Genomic DNA, 12500 nt, shown 5'->3' with positions numbered 1-12500 from the left:
TATTTACTCTGGCATTTCATTACTTGTGTTTTACATGTACCACTTGGAGCTTTTCTCTTCGGGCCTCTGCTAAAAAAGGGCTTTTGCCCAGACAGACTAACACAATTAATAAATGTCAAATGAATAAATAAAATATATATGTTTTCTAAGAATTGCTAATACAATAAATACAAAGAAACCTTAAGTGCCAAGGGATATTTTCACACACTGAGCTAAAACTAATTCCTGGCACTTTGGACCTCAGTTTAATATCTTATCTGAAGGATGAGACTCTCAGAAGTGCAGCTCACTCTGTAAGGTGCACTTCGGTTCATTAATGGGAAATCAATGTTGAGAATTTGAGGCTACAGTAGTAAATGGGAATACAACTTTACATAGACCCCCTTCCTGAGAATGTGCAAATGCATATGTAGGTAACACATAAATCTTGCATATTGAACAGATATACACAAAGTACATTCATTTCTGTTTCATTAGACAATTAGACATACACACAAAATATAGCATTCACAGTGAAAACTACCATATGTGTAATTTTTACAGATACCTGATACCTTAAAAAAAGTAGTATAACCGCCTGCTATGTTTTACTACTTAACAGGCATCTTAAACTGATACTACAAAAGAGATGACTGCTTATTCATGAGTAACAGAAATTAAGTTATGTGCACGCAATCAGACTTACCACGCACTACTAATGTCGCTGAAGCTTCTACTCTTCCAACACGGTTTTCAGCAATACATGAATATGTGCCTTCATCACTGCCTGTGGCTTTCTTAATTCTCAGAGTGTAATCATCCTTAATATCATATCTAAAAGTAGAAAAATATAAAAGAGATAATATTAACGCATTTTATCAAGACAGACTGCCTATTTAAGAAGCTTTGTGACTGCCATACATTCTGGCTATTAAATGACTGGGAAGTATGTATGACCTAAAGATTGACTATGACAAATAATTTTGATGCAAAAGAAGAAAAAAAAAAAGCTGAACACATTTTTGACTGAAAAATCTACTTCATATGGAAAGATTGCACTCCCACTTATAAATGCTATATAGATGAGTACACTATCACTAAAGAAACTGTTCCTCAATTGTATTTCTTTCTGGTGTTAAAACTTCAAGTCAATATCTGACCACATAAGTCGCAAACAGGTGAAAAAGCATAAATATTTTTCCTCTTACTAGGATAAAATTCTTACCATGTGAAAAGAAAATATAAACATTGTCAGGAAACTTAATCAGTTTTCCTTTCTAAAATTTCACAATGAAGTAAAACTTTAATTACAGTCAAGCTTATTACTGGAACATGACAGCTGTTAAGTATATTTCTGCCAGCCACAACTGCAGAAATGAACATTTTTATCTGGCTTTATTAAAGGTCTAAGCACAGCCTGAACTTTAGGTTTAATCTGCCTAGTGGATTGCTAACATGTACTTTCTAAATTTGTTAATTCTGCAAATTTTATATGCCAATTCTTCCCAGAAGCAGCTTGAATATCTTACCATTTGTTAGCACTACATGCTATTATTTCCAATTGTCACCTGTCTTCTAAAATCACAGACACATACAGATACACAGAAATACAAATACTCACATACAAATACACACAAGGACACACAAACCCACACACACTTAACATATTGCATTATGATCCCTTGTTCCAGGCAATGTTTTTAATGAAAATAACAAGAGATGTACTAATTATATCTTAAGTCTGATAACAAGAATTTATCAGTACACACTATTAACATCAGATGTCTGCGGTGTCTGTTAGCAGTCTAAGTCAATGTGTATGTCAAAGGGATACATCTGGGTTTGATTCCTAATGTGGATTATTTGTATCGGGTTGGGAGGTGGCATAATTTTTAAGGTGTACACGTCAAGTCACAAGGTTCAGGGCTTGATTCTCACCTTTGAAAGGGAAATTGACAAGGCTTAAAATGGACTACATGGGCATCTAACCTATTAATTGACTAGGAATATATAGATTATTGGATGTGTATATCACTTCATATTTTCATTCAGGGGTTGTGAGTTTGCATAATGGTTGTTTACCTCACACATCCAAGGTACCAGGTTTGATTCTCACTTCAGGAGGCAAGACTAGGTTTCAAAAGGCTTTCTATGGGCACTAACCTAATAATCACCTATGAATCATACACCTGACACATATACACAGAAAGCCTTATAAAAGATGCCTACAGATGACTCCAGATATAGCTAAACTCCTTTTCCTCAGAAAGAGTCATTGTATTCTTAGAATTCTACAGAATACCTAACTATAGACTGCTTGTTTTGTCAGCTAAAGAACCAATGATACTGCATTCTAATTAAAAATATTCCAGTTTTCCAGTTATAATCAACTTAAAAGAAGTGTTTCACGGATTCATGTGTTGTTTTAGCCTACCAGTATGTAATGTTTATCTAATGTTTTCAAAGAAGTTTTTCATCTTGAAATAAATTGTTTTATAAAACCTTAGGTTGGAATTTATTATGCATCTCTGTCCACTGTAAACAGTTGTTGTTTGTTCAATGTATGTATTTCATGTTCTCAAAAGAGCTGTGTAAAAAGTGTTAAAGGTTATGAGGGACACATAGGCAGGCTTAGTGTACTATTGTGAAATTTTGTGTGCACTACTTTCAAACAGAGACAGACTGATGCACACATGTACACACACAAACTTTTACTTCTTGTAGGATTATTCTATGAAACAGGGAGTAGGTATAATGTCTTCTCATTTCAGTCATTTGAGTCCATACACTCATGTCTTGTCATTTAGAACATTTCAAATCACAAACTTAGGAGTAATGCAAACAAAATATCTAAAATAAAATGGAGCATCCAAAGTCTACAAGGGAATGAATAAACCATGTATTTCCATACAGCACTACTATACAAAAGATTACAATGGAAACACCATGCATTTTTGTTTGTGAAATGTGTCGGCGGCTACTTAGTATGAATACATTCATTGTTGCACATCTTGATTAATGACAGTTGTATGACAGTGCGCTGACAATCCTTTCCATACAGACAGATTTTTCTTGTATGAAACACTGCTGAAAAATGCAAACCAATCAGATCTGTCCCCTGGACAACATGTTCTATCATCACTGTTGCATGAATTGAGATTGATTGGTAAGCAGGTGCTAGGGGTGAAAAAAAAAGAAAGGCTTCAGTGCTATTCCTCAAGAAATAGAGATGAAACTTTCAAAATGAAATTGTGTCAGAACTGCTAACATCTGTTCAGCTAGAGTGACAACAAAATTAATAAAATTAGATAACGATGGCTCAGCACTCGCAGAAAAAAAAAGGACATTACTTGCTGCCCCTGAATACATTTTTCAGGCTTGGGTGGAACCATTTGTTTTTGTTTAGCAAGTTACTCATTTTAGTTATCTAATTAACATAAACAACTGAACAGAAAGGCAATAGCAACATCTTACTTTGCTCAAAATCCTGAAAAACGTGTACTTGACATTCCTCACATAGCTAAATGAGAATTTAGTTTAGACAATAATCATTTTAGCATACCAGTGTTAACGCAGAAGGTATTATATGTAAGCCATAACACTAAAACACTGCATTTGATTGAAGTCAATCATGAAAATCAATGATTTCTGAATTTAAATATATGCAACATTTTTGTTTTGTTTTGTTTAATAAGTTTCATTCTGGTACCATAACATAACTGATTACTTCAAACAATGGCAATGAGACATATCCTACTTGCCTGAGTTTATCTCCCCTAGTGCATGTTTACATATTGCATTACTCTGCATAAATCATTTGATCAGACTGGTGTTAATGGCTTATCCATAAAAACAGCTACATCTAAAGGGAATTACCTGGTCTAGTAATGATACGGTGAACTAAAAAAAGCAAATGTATTAACATGAGTGAAAAATAAAAGAGAGAATACTTGGAATCCCTAAATGTGTTTCTCATACAAAAGCTGTAACTCCATTTATCACTTAGGAATTAAAATGAGGAAATAAAACACGTGTTTTCCCCACAGACAGACAGATGGCTTCTTTATTTTGTATACTAATTACTCTATGGATGTAAAAATGAGACAAGAAAAGCTAGAGAAACAATAGTAAAACTAAAGTGGCAGTTGTCCTTGTTGAACTTTAAGAATAAAAAAACAAACAAACAAATATTTTCTTTGCTATAAGTTGTGAAACAACCACCCACAGTAATATAAGGTTGTCAGGATCACAACTTTTGTATTATGACTGCTGAAGCTATATCAGATTATAAAGACAAGATATATCTGTATATAACCTAAATATGTCACCTGAAACAGACTCATGAAATACTTGGGTTAACTCTACCTTGCACTAATATCTTTGACATTTAAGTGACTGATTTCTAATGCTTATAATAATGGTGTTTGCTTCATATCAGTATTACTCATGAAAGTCTATTTTCTGCATGTCAGACCAAAATGTCATGACAGACTCAACAATAATTCAGATTATACAAAAATAGTATTAATAAAGAATTCAGTTCATACCTGTTTGTTAATAAAAAAGCCCAGAGTTTGCAATTAAACTGCTTTAGGAAATATATTAGCCAGGCTGCAAGTATCTAAAGGCAGTATTTTCACTAAAGATGACTATTGTTGATCTTTATTAAAGATATGAAAAATGAACAAAAAGTAATGTCTTACAATATGTATGTATTAAAATAATTATTACAATTCAGTGGTTTCTTTCACATTTTAACAAGCAGATTCACAGCATGTATGTTTTGTGCAGATTTAATAGATGCAGTTTGAACAAAGGGGGCAATTTCTTACAGTTGACTTCAGTGCCCTTTGTAAATATGTCTTATTTATCAAGATCTTGAAAGTATTCTCTTTCTTCCTTCAAAGCTACACAGTGAGGAAAAATAAATATAAAACTAGGCAACATTTTTACTCAGATGAGAGTTAGATTTCCAAACAAATTTATTTTTGGGATAAGGTGGTACACTGAAATTGTGAGAATTAGCAGAAAAGTTATGATTTCAAACAAATTCATGTGCTCTCAGTATGCATATGATAAACAGTCCAAGCATGTGTCAGTCAATCAGACCACATGCATGCCTCTGAAACCATATGAATGCACTTAACTCTTTTATAACGCAGAAGTAAATATTGCTGGAGAAGCACTGAAGCTATTATTATAGCAAAAGTGTAATCCTGCATTTTTTAGCTGGTGTCCAGATGCTGGCAATTGTGCTGATGGCTGAAAACATGGTTGTAACCATAGCACAATATCCAGCCAAACAGCATGCAGCCAGGTAACAACACAGATTACACATTCACTTGTTTCTGACAAGGAGGCAACTGACAGATGCCACCTGGGCAGAGAGTTGGTACAGGCTGTGGGTAATGTGTAATGTTTACACACCCCATATGACAGCACACATTCTGTGAAATAATGCAGTTTCTTCTGAATGTAAAGTATGCTGGATACATTGCCATCTGGAACACTCTGGCACCATAAGGATAATGCTACAGGAGATTCCCAAATGGCAGCCTCCTGATTTCTAGATAAGTTCCTGTCATGTGCAGTGAGGCTAGAAACTGATTGCCTCTAAAATCATCTAGGTGCCACGTCACAGTTATGAAAGGATTCCATACTGCAGCATACCTTCAAGGGGTTTGCTGTCAATGCCTCCTCCGTTGAAAATACCAGAAAGTTATACTCCACAAGAAAAGCTGACATCACTTAAACCGTCAGCTTGTGTATCATTCATATATAACCATAACACAGCCATCAGTGAGGTACCCAGGAGTGCTCAGTGTAACTATCTTATCTACACATTTCAATTAACAGTAAATATCATTTAGTGAATAGTGAAAAACATTATCACGTGACTACCTTTTCTAGTCACAGGTGCTTCTGTCTATCCCCTGAAGTCATGGCTCAAGACAGCAGTCAGTGACCCAAGAAGTGTACTTGAACACTAATATAAATGACCATACCCAATGATACAGCTGGTGAAAGAGCACAGGATTAGATTGCTAAGTGCTAACTGCTGTGTCTCAACACATGGTTGTCATCCTATAAATACCTGTGAACAAACATCATCAATGGTTACTGTATGTGTGTTATGCCTCATAAAGCAATAACTTCAAATTATGGAGACTTATCAGTTTGTGGTGCTAAAACTCTACTATCAGAACTCCAAGCACCATATCAAGTATGTTAACAAGGCAACCATAAGCACTAAGGAAGAGGCATGGGGGGTATAACATATATATGAGGGAGGATGGCAGGAATCACAAGCAACACAGCAAGATCTGGTACAAAACAATGTACTATGCACACACAGCATCACAACAACTGCACAATGTCTTTCTAACTGACATGGAATATTCAGGATGTGTTGAACAATGTAATCTGTGGCTAACTATGCCACCAGTCATTAACACTGTCTTTGAGAGAAATATTAAATTCAAGCTTGAAACCACAGCTATGAGGAATATAATCTCTATAGCTGTGTGTGTGTGTGTGTGTGTGTGTGTGTGTGTGTGTGTGTGTGTGTGTGTGTGTGTGTGTGTGTGTGTGTGTGTGTGTGTGTGTGTGTGTGTGTGTGTCTGTGTGTGTGTGTGTGTGTGTGTGTGTGTGTGTGTGTGTGTGTGTGTGTGTGTGTGTGTGTGTGTGTGTGTGTAGAGAGAGAGATCAGATAGAAAGGAATCTTTCTAGTAGGTTGACAATTCAAAGTCCACCTTGACTAAAAGGTCTGGTATGCTTTGAGTATGAAAGTAATGTGTGGCACTGCTTAGCAACTGTCTGTGTATAGTTGGCACTGCTTAGCAACTGTCTGTGTATAGCTGCAAAATTATAAGCAGCCCAACGTTTTTTTTCTGCAAAGGTAAGCAGTGATACAGAAGAATTCAGCCATGCTCATCTTCCTAACGGTATAGTCACCATTGCAAGCAGTACTACTCCATGACACGTCAGCATTAAGACACTAGGCATACCGAATTCATCTCATTGGCATTTAACATGTCAGCACTACATTATTTGTCAACACTATTAATTGTATCTTTAATGTAGTGAGTTTCTGTGATGTTAAGTAGACGGCACTGATAAGTACTTCCATATGATAAAAACTTGTAACAGGAGGGACATGTTTTTAAATGTCAACTTATTTCAGTGAAATGTGTATGACTGACTCTAATGACCCATTACTGGTAGTGAATAGGTAGATTTCACATGTTGTAAACAGATATTTTGCATTCAGAGCTTAGAAGTAGTTGCAGTTGTTTTGCAGTTTTATTGTTAAATCGGCAATTTCTGTGTCTGTCTGGAACTGATCAGCAATAATTATTTTACAATAAAAAGTCTATGCAAAGTAAATATGCAACTGTCAAATGCTGACTTTTATACGCAACAGAAATAAAAACATTTTTTATAGGTACATGTACAATTCACAGCTCTGCATTTCTAAATATGATTAACTCCAGAGGAAAATGCTGTTATCCTTAAAGTTTTAGAATTCTGAAGAGTAATACAGCAATATGAAAATAACATTGATTTGACAAGCAGAGCTCACCAAATCCTTTTATAGATAAACCAACATTAAGTAAACCCATGCATCATACATATGCCTCACAGTAGTGTAAGTTGGAAGGATTGCCGATGTGCCATCTCCTATGTAGATATGAGAACCATCACTCTGGACTGTGGAGGAGCCCCATCCTGATGTAAAACATGGACATAGATCCCCAATGACAGTGAAGCATCTTCCCTACCTTGGTCCAAATATAGTATTTGTAAGACAATTTGCATAGATAGAAACCACTTGGCCTTGGAAGATAGAGGTGAAAAAACATTATCCACCGGAGTCAATAAATGATATATAACAAGTAGTATTACTCAATACATATGATGATAAAAATTTTCACATTTTTTGTTTCATATAAGGTATGTGGCTTTCTATAACAATTAATTTAGCAGATGCGTGACTGTGTATTCACTTGTATTGATTATAAATAGGAAAACAGTTTGAAACATAAAGGGACTTCTGAAGGACATCTATTTGATTAACATCTGATCCAAGCATAAAAGGCAAAAAGAGTATATGTGTGGCATAAATTGTACATTGCTTCATACAAGTATAAATCTAATGCTTGAGAAAAATGAAAAAAATATGTATGGGGAGTATACATACTGTTTTAAAACAGTCGGATATTAAATTTATAACAAGATGCAGCTAAGTAAGAAGTCTGTATTTAGGAATTCTTTCTTCACATTTCGTAATACATACTTTGTAACATAGTAGGTCACAAACGGGAAAAATGTTGATGGCAACATTCAGTGTAAGGACAATCCATACTTCAGCTGAGGTGGAAGTAATATAAGGCATACATAAAGTTTTCTGAACTGCTTCACAGTGGGATAATACTAAATCCAAACCAAAACCAGTCATATCTGTATACCCAACTGAAATGTAGCTTTAATTAAGACTGCACTAAGCAACCCTGTATTTATTTTATGTGTGGAGGGGTGATATTTGTATAGTGATTTAAAATGATAGCTTTTAAGTTAAGGCACAATTATTTATTTGAATTCTAATAGAGAAATGAACCAGTTTTGTTTCATGTCTTACAGGCAGGGGTGGCTCATTATCACAGTTTTCAAAAAAAATTTGGCCTATGATTATTTGTATGCACTGATCCCAACAAATCACACATAGACCTCATATTACTTTTTGCATAAGCAACCTATTTAATGGCTGGAGTGAAATCATTTAAGGGAAGACATGCGGGAGTTAGTTTTGGGACGATAAACCCAAAATAGTACATACAATCAATCATTTCATAAACTTCGTAAACTATATCATGGCTTCTTCTTCCTTAACAGATGGTAAATTAGTCAAATGTCAGTCTCTCTACATCTTATGCTGGCCTGAAGAACTAATAAAGCATTAAGGTTTGGGGTACTTCTCTAGCAGATGAGCAAGAGAGGGTGAGTGCCTGAACCAAACTGTTTCCAGGCTGCAAATACGGCTCAGTGGGAGAATTCACCAAAATTCTACCTCAACAATTTCCAGGTAGACATTAATACATTTCATGGGAGGCAAGGACAAAAATATGTCTCTCTGCATGTGTGTGTTTTTATACAAAGCATCTTTTTCAACCATGTGGTCAATACTTAGTCTGACCATCCTATATATTCTTCTACCATGCTATTTTGAAATTATCAGCCTGTCATTTGTAGTTAGCTACCTTCAAAATAAGGGTTCTCACTAATATATATATATATATATATATATATATATATATATATATATGTTTATATATATATATGTTTATATATATATATATATATATATATATATATATATATATATATATATATATATATATATTTTTTCCACTCTGCATCCCTGTGTAATTATTGCTCCTTTTCATATACCATGGTGTCTTATAATTCCACTTTTAAGGTTCTATATTCATTATACATTGCAAAATCCTGCAGAGTAACCATCTGTTTTAGTTTGGAATATGGTTTCTTCTATCATTCTGATAGTCCATGTGGGTGTACTTCCCATTTCAACTGTTGACACAGTCTGCTTTGTTTTTTTATTATTTTAATGTCTGATGTTTACAATTGTGCTATACTAGATGTCTGTACACTTTGGTACAAACATCACCACAAAAGAGAATGGGTGTACGTGATAAAAGCTGATGTATATATTTCACTTTGCCCATCAAATAACTCAGTATAGCTGTTCTTGGAATTACCTTGCCATGCTATTGAAAGGTAAGCAATATTTCAAGGAGGGCACATGACTAATTAGTATTAGCCACATCTTGGAGTGCCACTTTTGCAAGCAACTCTACCCCCAAGGCCAGTGTCTGGGCTACAAGCTCACACCTTTTCACAGATATAGTGCACTATGAAAACCTACAAAGTACGTGTTTTTGCAGTGTGCTACCTCAGCACCATCTTAGTCATGTGTGCTAACCCTAGCCATAACCCTAACTGTACCCTACCTCAACCCTAACCTGACTCAGTATCTCACTAAAATCAGACAGTACAAAACATGCACAACACTGAATCGGTCTCATTACCTAACCCTTACTCTAAACAGAAGTTGCTAACATTTGCACATTAACAGCTGCTAAAACAATCTTGCAGATCTTCAGAACCACCACGTTTTCATTCAAACATTAAATTTCCTGTACACTCCCGCCTACAAACACTACATAAAAGTAAATTCAACCATATGTGATTCACTCAAATGACTGTTCACTTATTTGTGCTCTCTTTCTATACCCTCAAAACTCTTTCTATTGAATGTGTATTCTGCCTTTTGAGTCACACTTATAGATAGACAGATTAGACAGACAGGCAGACAGCTATAGATATAGATATACACATAGATATAGATTAGATATAGATACAGATATAGATTAATAGATGACAAAGATATAGCTTTAGATATATATATATATATATATATATATATATATATATATATATATATATATACACATATGCATACACATATACATCTAGGGCTATAGATACAGCTATATAAACATATTTTTCTTTATGTTTTGAAACATAGTTTTGTTATGCTTAGGAATTGAGGAGCAGTTGAAGAGATATCTGACCTCAAGAGTACATGGGAATTTTGAAGTCCCTGGAAAAGATTGATTAGAAAGACACACATTTTCTAAAACTAACAATGTAGAAAATTAGAGAGAGTAACATACTCCTATACAAACTGTAGAAGAAGGAAATAAGTGGAAATAATTATTCAAAATCATGCCCCAGTGGCCTAATGGATTAGTAAAAGGAAGGAGTCAATATCCCCAGTCCCAACTCCATGAAGTTATAGATTTTAGATAGTAAAGTTGTGTTAGGAAGTTAACATTAATGTAGGTGTTTGAGCAGATTCACTGTTGCTTGTCTCATATTTGGAATGCCATGCCTGGAGGAAGCCCATGACTGGCTCAACTTCCAGAACTTTTCCCTTCACCAGGTGCCCTTTCACCAATGGTGTAGGTATGTCAGTGGTATAAAGGGTGCATCTGCTGTGTCATTAAAGAAATTACTTCCCATATTTCTATTCAGGCAGGATTAATGAGACCGTTCTTGCCTCTCCTTTACTCACTAAGAATTCTGTCAAGGTTATAAATACAACTTCTCCTAAATGCCAGAATTTGCATTAAACCAATCACTAATATGGTATTTTATTACATTACAGTCTGGCAGTTCATATTGTTATTAGCATTTTTTGACATGAAAACTTTTAATTCTCCAGGACTGGCAAATTTTCTTCCCAATTTTCTGTATCATAAAATATCTTTAACATAGGAAAGAGCTAAATGTGGTCTGCAGCTTGACTAGTATAAACTTTGCAAAACAAATGTATTCAACACAAAATGTTTAATTCTGGATTTTAATTAAACTTTGCAAAACAAATGTATTCAACACAAAATGTTTAATTCTGGATTTTAATTAATCTGCACTAAAATGCAGTATGCATTCAATGATTTAACTGAACACACTTCAATCTTTGTACAGAACAAATTCAAGAAAATATGGGATTAGTCCTTTTAATATTTTTTGCCCTTGACTGCTTCCAGTGTTTTGAAGGAGATTCAAAGAAAGTACATGTGTAGTGTTCACGATTAGAACCCCTGATGGGACTGAAAAGAGCAGTTGAACTTTGATTCAGTGAGGTCAGCTGTCTATCATTGCATTTCCCCCCCAGAAATGAGATGAGATACATTTTACTTTTAAGGACGGTGCACGCAGACTGTTTGAAACTAACAGTATGCTTCACCAGCATTGCTATGTCATATCATAAATGCCATTTTCGGGACAGAAAAGTGAACCGGTACAGTGCAGTAGCTCATTATACACAGCAGTTGCCATTGTTTTATGTGCTACCTTGATACTTCACTGGGGGTCTGTTTGTGTTACTCAGAGAAAATAATCCGGGAAATGAAAAGGGAAAGATCCAAAGCTTCATATGATCATGCATAAAATATTACTATTCATATTAGCATGAGTGTTTAAAAATTTACAAATGTAATATTTTTTAATTATATCAGACAAATCCACCATCATTTTAATATGCCTAGTAATACAAGAATTAACAATAATTTACTTTTATTAACCATGTGTACAATAACATATTACTAGAGGTAGAAATAAAGATAGGTAGAAGTTACTGACTAAAACAAAGTAGCAAATTTTATTTTTGAATAGCAAATGTACAGATATGATGGGATTATAACATTCAGAAACCACTGTATGTAATTTATCATGTAAAAAAGACAACTGCCCTCACCCATATTAATGAACTAGATTACTCCATGGCTTTTCAACACAAAAGTCGAATAAAAGACAATCCATTTATATGTTGCCAAATTCACAAAAAGCTGGCAGTGTAACACACAAAAAATAATGATATGTTATAAAAATGCATATTACATTTGGAGGCCTTATGCTCTGAGATGTCCTGCATAGGT

General features: G+C 34.6%; 1 protein-coding gene across 18 annotated transcripts in view; it reads right to left on the bottom strand.

Annotated features, from left to right (window-relative positions):
• ROBO2 (roundabout guidance receptor 2) overlaps positions 1-12500 on the bottom strand; it is a 1870921-nt gene that overhangs the window by 601159 nt on the left and 1257262 nt on the right. For all 18 annotated transcript variants that reach the window (XM_044072440.1, XM_044072432.1, XM_044072427.1 and 15 more), the window contains exon 6: positions 686-813. In XM_044072440.1, the coding sequence (XP_043928375.1) occupies positions 686-813 (128 nt within the window). The remainder of the gene's footprint in view (positions 1-685; positions 814-12500) is intronic.

Source organism: Protopterus annectens, chromosome 5.part0 (genome assembly GCF_019279795.1).
Source record: "Protopterus annectens isolate FY-2018-M chromosome 5.part0, PAN1.0, whole genome shotgun sequence".
Classification (NCBI taxonomy): Eukaryota; Metazoa; Chordata; order Ceratodontiformes; family Protopteridae; genus Protopterus; species Protopterus annectens.
The sequence above is the reverse complement of the archived record's forward strand: the minus strand, read 5'-3'. Positions and strand labels throughout refer to the sequence as shown.